Raw genomic sequence first — 13,900 nt, forward strand, 5'->3', positions numbered from 1 at the left:
CACACACACACACACACACACACACACACACACACACACACACACACACACACACACACAGTAGGGTAGGAGCAAGGCCCTGACTAAGCCACCAGTACCGGTGCCAGTCTCGGCAGATTAGACCCCTCTCTTTCTAACACTGTATGGACACGTTCGTCCACTCAAGGGTGTCTTCGGTGCCCAACCTCTCTGTTGTGGGTGAGTGGTTCTCTGTAACGTGTTGAAATGCCCCGGGAAGTGTTAACTTCTTCCAGCCTCCTACTCCTCCTCCTTCTCTCCTAGCTCTGCCATGCGAGGAGCGAGGGGCCCTACACCCCTGAGCTCTCGTCATTACTGGGTCCCTACACCGTTGATCGATTTGTTCGTCCCTGAGCCCCTTCCTCTTTGTCTGGTAGATGAGACTTCACCCACTACGTCCGTCTCCTCTGTGAGGCAGAGAGCAAAGATTTAAGATTGGGGGGAAAAAGTATCCAGAATTACGTGTTGTGACACAGGAAGGCATCATTCATCGATTTAGTATGGCACACTGTATGTGTGTAGGTGCGTAAAATACTATCTAACCACTAGGGGTCAGGCTTATGCTAAGAAATCAGTTCACATGTTCGCTGACAGAGGTTCATAGACAGGCATGACATTGCAATGACGCATGTAAGCATTAACTTGAGGGTTCACCACAGAGGGATCCAACTGTGGGTTTTCACCTTTGAGAATTTCCGATTCGTAGTCGGTGGATTCGATGTTGCTGTCCTCGCATTCTGAGAGGCTCTGTGAAAAGCAGAGGAGGTGTAAACACATTTCACACGTTCCTCCGACACACGCTACACAGGGGACATGCAGCAGCTAGCTGACAGAGGCACGTGCTTCAACAATGGACAAACCCTCTCCAATGAAAGGCACTGGAGTTTTACTTAATCTTCAGTCAAGCAGGTGGGTCAGTTATGGTAAATCAGATTTTACAATGATGGCCTGACAAGAGAAGACAAGGTGGCAGGGGAGGGAACGTTCGACAAGAGCAGCCAAACGCTAATGATGAGTACCTTTTCTCTTGGGCCGTAGTTTTCTGCATACCACACCATTCCATATAGGCACAGGAACGTGATGAAGGCCTGTAAAGAGGAAAACAGTAAGAGGCAATGATTAATGAAGGTCACTGCTTCACTGCTGTGTATGGTGTAATAGTCTACATTTGCAAGGTGATTTGAAAGGGTATTGGTGGTCTCCTTACCACACACAAGAGCCAGAGGATCACATAAAGAATCTGGGTTTTGGAGAACAAGTCCTGTCCAAACTTAACACATGCCAAGGCCTCCAGGAAGGCTATCGCCCTGAAATACGAAGCCAGACACACAACAAGGTCACACACAGAGCATGCTGGGTACCCGGGCTCCACGCCACACCTGTCACAGGGGTGGTGACATGACGGAGGGGAGAGAGGTGGAATGTGAGTGGCTCGGTCGAGTGAGGTGTGCAGACACATTACCCTGAAAGGGGAACTAGGTTAACATTTACGACACTGTTCTGACACACAGGTAAATGAACACAGCTAAATGGACCATTATTGCGCCGTTTCTTACAACATGTACTCACTGACTTCAACTCTTAGGTATTTAGTTGACTATAAAGCAACCTTTGTCTACTGTTATGTTGACATACTGTGTGGTGAGGGTGGCAGTGGCTTAGCAGGCTTGCCGGCTACTGTTTTATAACCCCCACGCTGCAGAACAGCTAGCACCCGCAACAAAGCTGGCCTTATCTCGGGCCCTCATCTGTCCGACCACACACCAGGCCCCACGGAAGTTTCTAAACAAATATACAGCGGCTGTCTTAATAGTATCTTATGTTGACTGAAAGTCAAATGACTTTGATGAGTTGCAGAGACAGGATGACAGTTGGTGAAAGACTTACCCAAAGACCCAGCACTGCGTTCCAACTCTTTTACACTGTGTATCTGTTAGGTATGCATAATATTGCCTGGAACAGACAGGAAGAAAAAGTAGAACAGCAATTGAAACATGTCTGGAGCCAGCTCTACCAACAGTCAACCTTTTTGTCACGTGTGGAACATTCTTTCCAGGGCAGCAGTTCTTTTCCAGGACTGTTAAAGTGGGACCGCTGACATTCTTACCTCACGGTGGGAGCCGTGATGATGCCAACAAAGAGGATTCGACAACAAGTGAGTGCGTGGCATGCTGGGAAGACAAAGATGTGCTTCAGGAAGAACGTGTTCAACTCGGTCAGCTGTTGAGGGGGAGGGAGAGGGGGAAGGGGACAGACAGAGACAAAGATGATCAGGTTTTCATTAGTCTTTCAAAGAAACACATTCAGATTGGAGCACCACAGTGTCCCAGTTTAGGATAATGGGAGACTGAGGCCTGCCTCGTTACTCTCTCATTTGGCCCACAGCCTGGGTTGATGAGCCCTCAGGAGAGAAGCTAAACTGTGGCGACTCTGGGTCTCCTAAGCCCCCTCCCCCCTTCCGGGAGAGTCCAGCCACTCTCAAAGACAGGTAATTACCATCTAAAGCCACAAGAGTGTTGGAGACAGGCAGTGGGAGGGAGAAGGGGTGGAGGGAGGAGTGGGGCTATTCTATTTCATCATGACACAAAAGGCAGAGAAGCAGCCTCTTTCATCGCCATGGCAGCCAGCATGGAGGGTTTGGGAGGCGGGTGTGTGTGTGTGTGTGTGTGTGTGTGTGTGTGTGTGTGTGTGTGTGTGTGTGTGTAAGTGTAAGTGTATGGGGTGAGTGTTGGCAGATATGCTAGACTGGGCTCTCCAGTGGTAAGCAATGAGGTTTGCTCAAGTACTTCATCCATGGTGTCCTCTATCCATAATTGTATCTCGTGTCATCCATCTTGTCTTTCACTCGAGTGAGATGAGCTTCTGCCATGGAAACCATAGCCCTCTAAAACATTCAATCATGCATCTTCATTGTTCAAACAACATTTCCAAGAACATTCAGCTGTTCTTGGAACAGAACGGCTGTAAACAGAAGTATATCGTGAGTGAAGGGCCTAACTCACCTGCCAGATGATCATGAACAGATAGACCCCAGTAACGCGCTGGAGAGAAGAGTTTGGGTCGAACCAGCGTACATAGGTCCAGCTTGCTGGGGTGAACTGGAGCGCAGCTCGCTTAATCTTTCCCGTAGTGGTGTGGATGTCTCTGGACCGGAAAATAGGGCATTGATCGCAAAGGCATCACAGGCGTACATACAATAAGATAAGTACTGTCACAGTGCAAGAGGGAAACGCAGCTGAAAGCAATACTAGGTTATTAATCATTCAAGTCCACTCCACAGTGTAGAGTTTCTCACCGTCTCTCAAGCAACAACCCTTCTTATATTTCAAAACAACAACAAAACGAGAGCCGTTTCTTTCCAAAACCAAGAGAATTTTACTACAGTTAAATACACTAATGAGCTAAAGGGGACGTTGACTTGAGCACTAAAGTGGAAATTTTGGTTAAGAGCCTACTTGATGCTCGCCCAGTGGTAGGTTCTCATCTCCAGAAAGCGACAGACGGTCATGCCCAGCCAGATTCCCCCTCCGTTACACAGCAGGATGTCCAAGATCACCTGGTCCCACCAGCACTCCGCAAAGTTAGGCAGCAAGTGCATGAAGAACAGCTGAGGGGCGGGAGGGAGGGCGGGGGTGATTTAGAGAAGGATCGGAGGAAAGATGGAGGTTCAAAACATCGGACTGAAGTGTGCACCACATGGATCTAGTGTACGTGTGCAGGTATGTGTGTACATGTGCGGGTGCATGTGTGTGTATGTACCTCTGTCAGCTCCCAGGTGATGCTGATGGTCCAGCAGAGGCCATAGCTGCGGATGAGCAGGGCCTTCATGCCCCAGCCCCAGAAGTGACTGAAGGCAAAGATGTCAAAGTGGCTCAGGATTCGCTCCCAGGTGATCACATGACAGTTTATTGCATATTCCTGGAGAAAAGAATCAAATACAAAACAGTCAATAATTACTGAATTGGTGGACTGTGTGATACACATACACACTGAGTGGGTGTATATTGTGAAATTGGCAAACAATGATTACGGAAGGAGCTTCACTCTCACCATGACATCAGCCTCTCTTTTGGCATAACGCAGGTTGGGGTCCAGCCAGTACATGACCTGCTTCACCTGCTCCCAGTTTAGGAAGATGATAAAGACCAGGAACAGGAAATAGAGGACACTTAGACCTGAAAAGAAGTGGAAGACGTGAGAGATATCATCTAGAGGTTCATTCAATCCTCGCTAACCAAAAAATACATGGCAGACTCCCTTACCAAACACCACACGCCATATCGCTGGATGTGGTCTTGTGAATGGACCTAAACAGATGCATTGAAAGGACATTTAATCGGCAACTGGATTTAAGAACTCAACTTTCACCACATGGCAAACAGTCCCCCTTAGGTAAAATCATTAAGGCGTACCTGACAGTGTATTTTATACCGTTCTTAATAAAAAAAAAATTGTAATCAACCATTGTCACAACATATAGGCATCTGCAGTGTTTGCACAGTTAACCCCCCAGCAGGTTAATAGTTAAACTTAACTTACCGTTTGGGAAGGCCAGGATACTTATAACCAGGAAGAAGGAGATGACTAAGATCAGACCCACCCATAAGTTACTGTCAGGGTTCCCATCATCCCTGATAACAAAACAAGAACCACCATGAACTACTAAACAGCTGCTGATGCTGACAGAGGTTTTTTGAAAGAATAACATGATGGCCTGACATACATGCAGGTCTGCAATAGTTACTAACATCCTTTTTACAAATTTAACACATCTACTGACTTGATATATTAACGAACCTCATTGCCATTCTGTCAGCTATCTTAAATGAGATTAAACGACGGTAAGGCTTCTTCACAATCAGTGATTGTTGTTGTTTAAGCTACTAGCTAACGTTAGCTTACCATTTAACTGTCCTTCTTGTCCCCTAACATTATACACAAGCAGTAGCTACAAGACAGCATCAGCTGTCCAAACCTGACGTTAACGTACTTGGAAAGGAATGACAGCTTGACAAAACATAATTACAAGACTTGCTAGCTATCCCATATCATGCTCATGAATGATGTCAACCAAGCCATTCAGAACATCCTGCTTTTTGCAGGCTAATAGTAGCTTAGCTTGCTAGACGCTTTAGATACTGGTAGCTAGCTAGTTAATTGGCCATCTTACCTTGTAAATGCAAAATACATCAAGCTGAGCACTGTGCATGTTAACAGTGTTATTGTGTGCGGTTTGTAGAAAAAATCGATGGTGATATCTTCTACTTGCTGTTCGTTGATCATGCGGAAATGCATTCTGTAGTTCACATCATCTTTACTCAGGGTATGGGATCCGGAGTACATAGACGCCATTCTATAGTAAGAAGGAATGCACCGTAACCTCCTATGCTAGCTAGCTAGCAACGTCAGCTAGCTAGCCAATAACATTAGGCCAAAAGACGCAATTAATAATTTTGTTTTCGTAAGGCTAAACAAGTCAATCATACGAACACCAGTCTAAATCATATTAGTAAAATGACTTTAATAAACCGCAAAAAAAAGAAAAAGAAATACGTCGTCCGTTGAAAAGGCATAAACAGTGCTTGATTTGCGAGACGAGCAGAAGGGTTAAGTTTACAGAAATAATTTTAGGTGAACTCTGTATTTTGATTGGGGTACATGTGAGTGTCCCCCATGGATGTTAATTAACGTCAAGCCCACACCCCAGGTCATTCAAGCGTATTTCCTCATACCCAAAGTCCCTTGCCCCGCACGAGAGATAATTTAAACTTATCATATCTTGAACTGAAATAATATGGAGCTTTTTCAAAACATGGAAATGTGACAACTTGTCATTTGAGCATACGCAGAAATCAAGAAACAAGGCAACTTCATGTCATAAATCTAAACAATTCAGTTATTGTGTTTCAGTGATTCAATGAATGTATTCAATAGGTAATATAATCATTTTGTTTGTGAATTTAATGATTTGGACAAAACACCACTTCAGGACTTTAAACCTCAGAAGATGCTAGTCGTGCGTTATCTAGCCTGTTCCTGGGGCTCTGCTACCATCAAGTGGTCACTTGCTCTCATGATTTACATGGTTAACAAACGGTAAGTGTTTGGGCATAAACATGTCAACTTTGGACAATTATTTTGTACTCATCAGGCAATACTGTACATCACAGACATGGTTCTTGTGAGCGTCTTGCACTTGACTACAGGAAATAATCTATGAGACTTGTATTGTATAGCACACATGATAACAAGTTAAACTATGAAAATTATAAAACCGTTGGATGCTTTTCTTCTGAGAAACATTACACCATTCAATTTCTCAGGGTTCTTCTTGGTTTGTGGTGTGAAAGTATCAGCACGTCTGCTATCCACACATCATCTTTAACCACAAAGGACAAACACCGTACTTCCTATCAAAGGCTGAAAAAGTTAATCCTACTTGTATAGTAGGCCTACACCAGTTTAGACAATATAAGAGACAGACAATTAATTTTATATATTTGTAGATTTGAAAATCCTCTTTAGTGCTACTAGTCGTTAGTGCGATGAATAGCATAGCCTAATGTCTAGTTTATCAATCAAACACTATTAAAACAAAACAGATAGGGGGTTTTGGTTAAGCCAAATACTATTGTAAAGACTTATTTGTAGGACTGCATATTTTAATTATTTTTATTAAAGATACAAGCCCATGTCAGAATACAATTCATTTTATTTTGAGCAATGAATCCAACAGCATCATAAAGATCTCTGAAGTACAATCATCTCTTGATAAAACCATAAATAATACCCACAGTATGACAGTAACAAACAATTAGAGCTTTACAAACAAAAAAAACATTGAATGAATTGGCAAACATACAGCCCTTTTAGAAGTTTGACATGATAGCCAATGATTTATCTAACCTATTACTCTTAGTTGTTGAGCTCTTGTCAATCTTTTAGTTCCCCATCTGCTTGAGAGTGAGAAGTGGCTGCAAAACAAATTGTATTTATGGCTCAGCTATATTTAAAACATACTGACTATTTCTTTTTCCACATTTGAAGACATATAGTATACCTATTGTATTTATGGTCTGCGTAGAGAGAACTCTGTTGTGACACTTACCAGAATGTTGAAATGTTGTCTGCAAACTGCCTTACTCTCCCAGTAGATCAAGACCATGGCAACAAACATTTCGATGATCAAGAGCGCTGCAATAATGATATGGATCCCTTTTTCTACCTGAAAGATGAAGAAACAGAAAAAAGGTAATGTTTTGCATGAAGTGTATTTTCATGCAAAGGCTTCAATTATTTTCTTTGATCTTACTGTAACTATTGAAGGCATGTAGCACAAAACAGAAGATAATTGTTCCTACCGCTTCAAGGTCTGTTGCAAAAGACACATGATGGGCACGGAGAGTAAAAGCCACAATGGACCAGAAAAAGCTGGTGATGTTCACTGAAAACGACAGTTTTGTCTGAAACATAATGAAAACGTAGATGTTTTTATTGGTTTTAAAGTGTAGACTGTCTAGTACCTTTTTAAAATATAAATTTAAATGTATTCATTTAGCAGACGCTTTTATCCAAATCGACTTCCAAGAGAGAGCTTTACAAAGTGCATAGGTCACTGATAATAACAACAAGATGGCCAAAAATTATTGCGGGAAGCCAAAACAAGAAGCACACATTGTGAACAACCAAAAAATAAGTGCCCAAGGGAAGAACCATAAGAGCATGTAGTTAAGCAAGTTAAGAAGTTTCTAAATATAGAAAATTAGTCAAATTAAATATTATACAAGAAAGATTTAAGGTAAACAGAACCTACCACACACATGTTTGGAGACTGACCAGCTACATATGACAGCATTCCTGAGAGGAAAAACTAAAAAACATATACATTTAGAGACCCACACAGTAATCATTACAAAATTCCAAACAATTGAAGAGGAATTCACATCAATTGGAATGGCGTAGATCAACCAAACTGAATATCAGCACAAGACATTAACATACATTGATCATCATATAAAATGGGGAACAAATTATGGAAAATGATTAAATATTTACTAGAACACTAGGCACAGTATACAACAAGTCATCTTGGTTTTGAGTCAGTAGACCAAGAATTAGTATGAAAACTCCAGCAATGAACTGAGCCATCTGTAAAAAAAAAAAAACACAAAAACAAAACAAAGGATACAAATAATGAATATATATGCATGTACAATCACTGCAAACCTATATGATCAACTAATCATAAAATATAAAAAAGTGGATGATGGCTACATTTTGTAATTTGACACATATCTTAAAGACAAAGTTTAAACTGTAAAGGTTGGACATACTGTACCCCCAGTGCTTTGGGTTGTCCCTTCAAGAACACCTTGTAGACATCTTTAAACACACAGTGGAAATTCTCCGGCATTAACTGGCCCTCTTGAGCATCTTTAAGACTGCCCAATGGAATGATGATAATCATGTGCTCATCTGAATAAAATGTATCCTTCATTTTCCTGTGGGGAAAATCAATCATCTTACACATGCACAGAAAAGCCATCCCTCTTCATACTCTTTTAGTTCTGGTGATTTGACCAACCTGATCTTTCAAGCTGACGGGGATCACGATTCAGTCTTCCAGATCTATAACGATTGTTCTGTAGGCTAAATGAACACATATGATACAGAAGACACAGCAAGCGTGATAAAGGAGATAGAAGGGGGTGGGGGACATAAATGGGGCCTAAGCTGCACAACGTGTCCGTGTGGTTTGTGATGCACGCATGTCTTGGAGCTCTGATAGATGAGGGTGTGGTCGGGGCAGTAAAAGCTATAAGCCTGGCAAAACAAGAGCATTGAAAACTGGTCGTTTATGATGAGGTGATTAACTCCGTATATGTGAAGGCTAACTATTTTAAGTGTATAACCTCAAATCGCACAATAACTAAACGTTATCATTCATTCAAAAGAAAGGCAAACCTAATTACTTTCTAAAAAACCGTATTGTTTGCTCAACAAATCTCATGAAAACAAAGTTAAATTTGTCTATTGCACACCTTTTGTCACTGTCTTCCTGCGTAATTCAAGACAGCATTCTTAAAAGCAGACAACCTGACACAACCCAAAAGGAGCGTCATTGAAGGCAACATTTACACACAGGTAAGTTAAACACATGGGTTGAGTATTGAATGCAATATTAACTGGTTAAAAGTGATCTAATAGTAGGCCTACCATGCACCATTCAGTAGCGTATCTCGACAAAATGGTCAAGGCATGTTATTGTGCATGTTAAAATGCTATTTTTATTTAACATTTTCTGCAATTGATTCTGTCGTTTGGCTTTTCATGATAAAATCTGTTTCATAAGCCAGAACAGCATGGCTTGTGCCGACATTCCCATGGACATCCTTGGGGAGCAGAATGATAATAGAGGAGACCAGAAGGGCCCAGTGATACAACATTACAAACCAACGAAATTGGTGCCTTGCTCAAAGGGTCCGTTGCATGACTTGCTACAGAAGCAACCCGCTGTCTTAGGGGTAAGAATAATACAACATTTATTTCATCAACAAAAAGCTGGCGAAAAAGTTGTGTAGGCTAATATCGTTATACATTTAAACGTATTTGTTAAAACTTCAAAGTGTAGAAAAAACGTTTTGCAACGTTGTTGCAAATTATGTTTTCCTTTGTAACGCATCACAAATGATTGGCCCATTCAGCGTTAATGCTAATAATACACAAGGCTACTCTAGTTGAGTCAATTTATGAGAACAATTGGGAAAAAACGAATGGAGGAGCCTCCAATTAGTATCATACAGTGCTGAGGTACAAAATGAAATAGAATTGCAGATGGTGCCGTCGTAGAAAACTGCTTCAATTGTTTATTTTAGAGTCTGCAATTAATTAACGGGTTGATGAGTTTTGGAGTCGGAGTCTTGTTCGCGGTGACCCAGGGAGTGACTCAGAGCCTTTTAGCGTTGTTCAGGGTCCCACTCCTGACTGGATCACTGGTAATATTCCAACAGTTATTTAAAATAAATACATGTAAAATGTTTGTTTTTGCATAGTGAAATGCTCTCACTGTGCATAACTAAATCTATACTGCTGTCCCCTCAACTTTTCAGTTTTTAATTTCTGGATTGTTGTCCAATCTTCTGTTCAAATTTCCAAGATTACTACCTGTAAGTAATATTAAAACACAATAACATGACACACAGTATAATAAAGAGATACAAAGATGAGTCTCATTTACTTGCAGGTCTGCATGTTTGCCAACATAGGCTCCTTAACTGTAGCGGCTGTTGGGTGCGTGCTAATTTGCACAGATTTCTTTGTCTCAGCACTCCAGGGTGAATTTCTGAAGGTAACTAAGTAGTATATATATAAATACATGTATGTGTGTATATTTATATATACAGACACACACACACACATATATACAGTTCTATTTGGGAAAATCCTCTTGGATTGTTTCTTTGATATCCTGTGTATAGTGTATCTGGGAAAATCCTGTGTAAAGTAAGCAATCCTGTACTTCTCTGACAGATGGAGGTGCTGATGCTCTGTGTGTTGGTGATGGAAATTATCATATCTGCAGTTCTCACCAAATGGATTTATGTGGAACAACGTAGTCATTCAAAATGAGCAAAATCATTCTTAGGAGGACAGCATCCAAAAGACATCTTACAACTGGAAATGTGCTCCCAGTATATACAACTTGGAAATAAAGATATGATGTTACAGTATGCAGTAAAACAATTAACCAGTACCTTGTTAGTTCTCAGAGCTTTAGAGAAGCTGAGGTCTACATCCTTTTGTAGCACATACGCTTGCTAAATGTGGAATGAAAACAGCAGTAGGCTTGTGGTTAAAAATCTAGTTTCACAAGGGCACACAGGCAAACACTGTTCAGTACAATTTCCTTCTTGATTTGTGGTTCCTGTTTAAGGTATCATTGTATCTATGTGCCTATGTGCAAGGAGTTTCCATGGTGGTGAGGGTAGGGGGAGGGCAGATTGGGATTTTATGTGTACTGTAGCTGTAGCTTAGTCAATAATATTGACTGTATAATGTTAGTAGGCTGAAGGCATTAGGAAGAAAACATTTTGATATTTTTTTGATACTATGGTTTATTACTTACATAACAGAAAACATAACAGACTTGAAATGCACAACATGTTAAGAAAAGACAGACAAGACAATATAGCCTGCAGTAACAGGCTGCTAATACCAACTGTCTCCAGTCAAATTCAAATTAGTTTGTCTTTGAAAATTGCATTGTAAAAAACTCATCTACAATATACACATGAATTTCTAATCAATAAAACAAATATACAGACCATGACGTACCAGCATTTGTGAAATTTTTGTTGTACTGCATAGCAATGTCAAATTCACAAGACATCATTATGAAATGTCATAAGACCTTTTTTTTATAATAGTAATTTCTCTCAGACATGAGTGTGTGTGTTGTTAGTGCTCCAAATCTAGGTTCACTTTAATGGGAGTTTGTGGTAGGCCTCTTGAGTCTCCATTGTTGCTGGTGAAGCATCAAGTGTTTGACTTTCTGTTGCTTCATAGCTAGAAAACAGAAGAACAAGGTTAGTTACCATTTATTTTGCAAACAAACTGGCAAGGCCAAGCTATGGCCAACAGCTATCTCATGCTGATGACTACAATGACATGATTTGGTAAATTGTATCCAAGTACTTGTTTTATGTTTGGGTGATATGCTGCCATCTATCTGCTCAAGCATTAATACGTGAGCTAATTCTAAACCAGTGAAACATTGGGTAATTGCCAAGATCAAGAACAATCCCATTCAACCACGATTAAAAAAACATATACAAAAAATATGCTTAAAAAATATACAGAGGTCATATGAGAGGTCTTGCTCTGGCAAAAACAAAACAAAATGGTGGTGAGTGAAAACGGAAAAAGTCGACAGTGTTGCTCTAAACTCTGCTAGAATACCGGTGAGACTTCTTAAGAAAAAGCTTCCTTGGCTTAAAATAACAACATCAAAAAAAACATTAAGACATGAAGGAAATGGCTTTTGAACCAAATGAAAAACTACAGCCTCTTAGACAATTTCACAATTTCTCTATGGGATCATTATAGTATCTAGCTACCTACCTACTAATGAACAGGATTGTGGTGTATGAAGTCACTACTCACTGCTGTGATGAACTTGGTGCTTTGTGGATGGAGGTCTTGCTCCTTCTGGAACAGGGCTGGAGGGGGCATCGGGGCACATGCAGAAGGAGGTGTGGAGGAGCATCGGTATGACGAGGACTCACTGGCGTAGGTTTCTATGAGGACACTAGTGTTGCCGGGCACGGCAATGCTGCTCAGCACTGTCACACTGTCACTGGAGGGACACTGGGAGGACGTGTCTGAGTTCTCCGTGACTGTTGGACCACACAGATGGATCACACACAAGAAGAGTAATTATTTTGCTATTATATGACTAAAACAAATTGCTAGTAGACATACATTATTACAGAGATCGATTACATCATTTGAGAAATGTTTGAATTCGATAATTAAAACATTTCACAGTACTTGCAAATAGTGGTTGACCCAGATCTGAATGTATACCCTTAAAACCCTTTTCCCTCATCACTCACTCATGGAAGGCTGGCTCCCCGCGTCCTGCTCCAGCTCGTCTTCCTCAATGCAGTCGTAGGGCCAGTGGCTGAAGGAGGGGACGCTGCCCAGAGGGTAGGGGTGTGGGTGGGGGTGCGGGTGGGCAGGGGAGGAGAAGAGGTGGAGGTTGAGGGAGCCCAGCAGGGAAGAGGAGGACTGGCTGCTGGACGAGGAGGTGCTGCTATTGGAGATGGTGGAGTGAGGCCTTTTGAAGGGGGTGGAGTGGTCAAAGGACGACACTGCAATGGATGCCCTGGTTCTAGACTCTGTAGAGGAGAGAGAGAGAGAAACACATAGGACTGTCAGACTGTGTATGGTAGGATTTGGGTGGGGGTTGGAAGGACAGGATTCTTTTGAAATTCCTGTGGTGACTGCAGACAGTCATTAACGCATGTTAGTGTTCTTTGGGAGACATTTCTGGGCGCTCTATAAAGAAAAAGTAATTTGATTCTGAATGCTAGCAAATTAGTTTACTTGGGTTTAAGTGGTGGCATTGGAATGTCTTTAATGCATTGAATTTATCTCGTGCATCAAGCCTTAAAATCTGACTTCCACAAAAACACCTGCAGAGACAAGTCCAGGCAATGTCTGTCTGTCTTTCTGCAAAGAGGCTACCTTAGTGCATGAAACCTTAGGACAATAGATAAAGTACACATGGTGTCACTGACTGTGAAAATGTTCAGACAGTTTTCCACTGAATATTTGTGTTTAAAGGAGACACCCTTAGATATATTCATGTCTTGTATTTGCTACCCTATAACTAGACTATGCACCCCTATCCCAGGTGTTGGTCTGACTCTGTATATATTGAATACCCAAGCTTACTATCAGGACCTTTAATAATCAGTTCTGACACACCATCATGTTTAACCAACTGAGACTGAGTATTATGTGAATAGAAGGAGAGGAGGAGAAATGGATGGTAGACTGATGGGGTTTGTATTAGAACAATCTGGACAGCTTACCAGACCCCTTCATGATGTAATCAATGGCTCGGTCATTAATGGCGGCATCGCTGGGCTTGATATCCATAAAAGGCTTGCTTCCTATCCCCATAGACACCATTTCCTGCATGCGCAACTCTGCAGTTGAATAAATGAACATTTTAAAAACGAGAGGAAGTGACAGAGTGTGAAAGTCGTAACTTTCACACTGTTGTAGTAGTAACTTTTCGTTGTCACAAAAGGTGCAACAACATTGCCTACCCTGCCTTTAATCATGACACTACTACTACTACTACTACTACTAC

At 41.4% G+C, this 13,900-nt stretch overlaps 4 protein-coding genes across 13 annotated transcripts in view; 1 reads left to right on the forward strand and 3 right to left on the reverse strand.

Moving 5' to 3' along the window:
* ptdss1a (phosphatidylserine synthase 1a) lies at positions 1 to 5,800 on the reverse strand. The gene is made up of 13 exons (XM_047044192.1): positions 5,189 to 5,800; positions 4,558 to 4,649; positions 4,281 to 4,325; positions 4,069 to 4,193; positions 3,778 to 3,936; positions 3,474 to 3,625; positions 3,021 to 3,162; positions 2,126 to 2,238; positions 1,906 to 1,971; positions 1,226 to 1,325; positions 1,038 to 1,106; positions 702 to 765; positions 1 to 425 (listed from the first exon to the last, which is right to left on the reverse strand). Exons 1-13 carry the CDS (start codon positions 5,368 to 5,370, stop codon positions 331 to 333), a joined length of 1,404 nt encoding a protein of 467 aa, XP_046900148.1. The 5' UTR covers positions 5,371 to 5,800; the 3' UTR covers positions 1 to 330.
* On the forward strand, positions 4,679 to 11,438 carry si:ch211-269k10.4 (uncharacterized protein LOC100150242 homolog). 9 transcript variants are annotated; one of them, XM_047044201.1, is made up of 8 exons: positions 4,679 to 4,859; positions 7,170 to 7,269; positions 9,095 to 9,162; positions 9,375 to 9,542; positions 9,894 to 10,013; positions 10,128 to 10,184; positions 10,262 to 10,366; positions 10,549 to 11,438. In XM_047044201.1, exons 2-8 carry the CDS (start codon positions 7,251 to 7,253, stop codon positions 10,645 to 10,647), a joined length of 636 nt encoding a protein of 211 aa, XP_046900157.1. In that variant the 5' UTR covers positions 4,679 to 4,859; positions 7,170 to 7,250; the 3' UTR covers positions 10,648 to 11,438. The 9 variants fall into 9 exon arrangements, 8 of the variants coding, with proteins under 8 accessions (XP_046900157.1, XP_046900195.1, XP_046900172.1 ...); XM_047044239.1 differs by having other exon boundaries at positions 4,680 to 4,859; positions 9,091 to 9,162; XM_047044216.1 differs by having other exon boundaries at positions 4,681 to 4,859; positions 9,091 to 9,162; positions 9,371 to 9,542.
* On the reverse strand, positions 6,713 to 8,693 carry LOC124483717. Of its 2 annotated transcripts, XM_047044266.1 has the most exons (7): positions 8,603 to 8,693; positions 8,357 to 8,519; positions 8,074 to 8,166; positions 7,832 to 7,888; positions 7,380 to 7,481; positions 7,127 to 7,243; positions 6,713 to 6,992 (listed from the first exon to the last, which is right to left on the reverse strand). In XM_047044266.1, exons 2-7 carry the CDS (start codon positions 8,513 to 8,515, stop codon positions 6,960 to 6,962), a joined length of 561 nt encoding a protein of 186 aa, XP_046900222.1. In that variant the 5' UTR covers positions 8,516 to 8,519; positions 8,603 to 8,693; the 3' UTR covers positions 6,713 to 6,959. The 2 variants fall into 2 exon arrangements, with proteins under 2 accessions (XP_046900222.1, XP_046900230.1); XM_047044274.1 differs by lacking the exon at positions 8,074 to 8,166.
* Positions 11,122 to 13,900, reverse strand: part of zgc:158766 (uncharacterized protein LOC100009641 homolog) — a 21,726-nt gene continuing 18,947 nt past the window's right edge. Inside the window, exons 20-23 of the mRNA XM_047044181.1 lie at positions 13,617 to 13,733; positions 12,633 to 12,917; positions 12,181 to 12,413; positions 11,122 to 11,583 (exon numbers count right to left, since the gene is read on the reverse strand). Coding sequence (XP_046900137.1) covers positions 11,578 to 11,583; positions 12,181 to 12,413; positions 12,633 to 12,917; positions 13,617 to 13,733 — 641 coding nt within the window. The 3' untranslated portion in view covers positions 11,122 to 11,577. The remainder of the gene's footprint in view (positions 11,584 to 12,180; positions 12,414 to 12,632; positions 12,918 to 13,616; positions 13,734 to 13,900) is intronic.

This window comes from Hypomesus transpacificus, chromosome 2 (assembly GCF_021917145.1).
Source record: "Hypomesus transpacificus isolate Combined female chromosome 2, fHypTra1, whole genome shotgun sequence".
NCBI classification, from domain to species: domain Eukaryota; kingdom Metazoa; phylum Chordata; class Actinopteri; order Osmeriformes; family Osmeridae; genus Hypomesus; species Hypomesus transpacificus.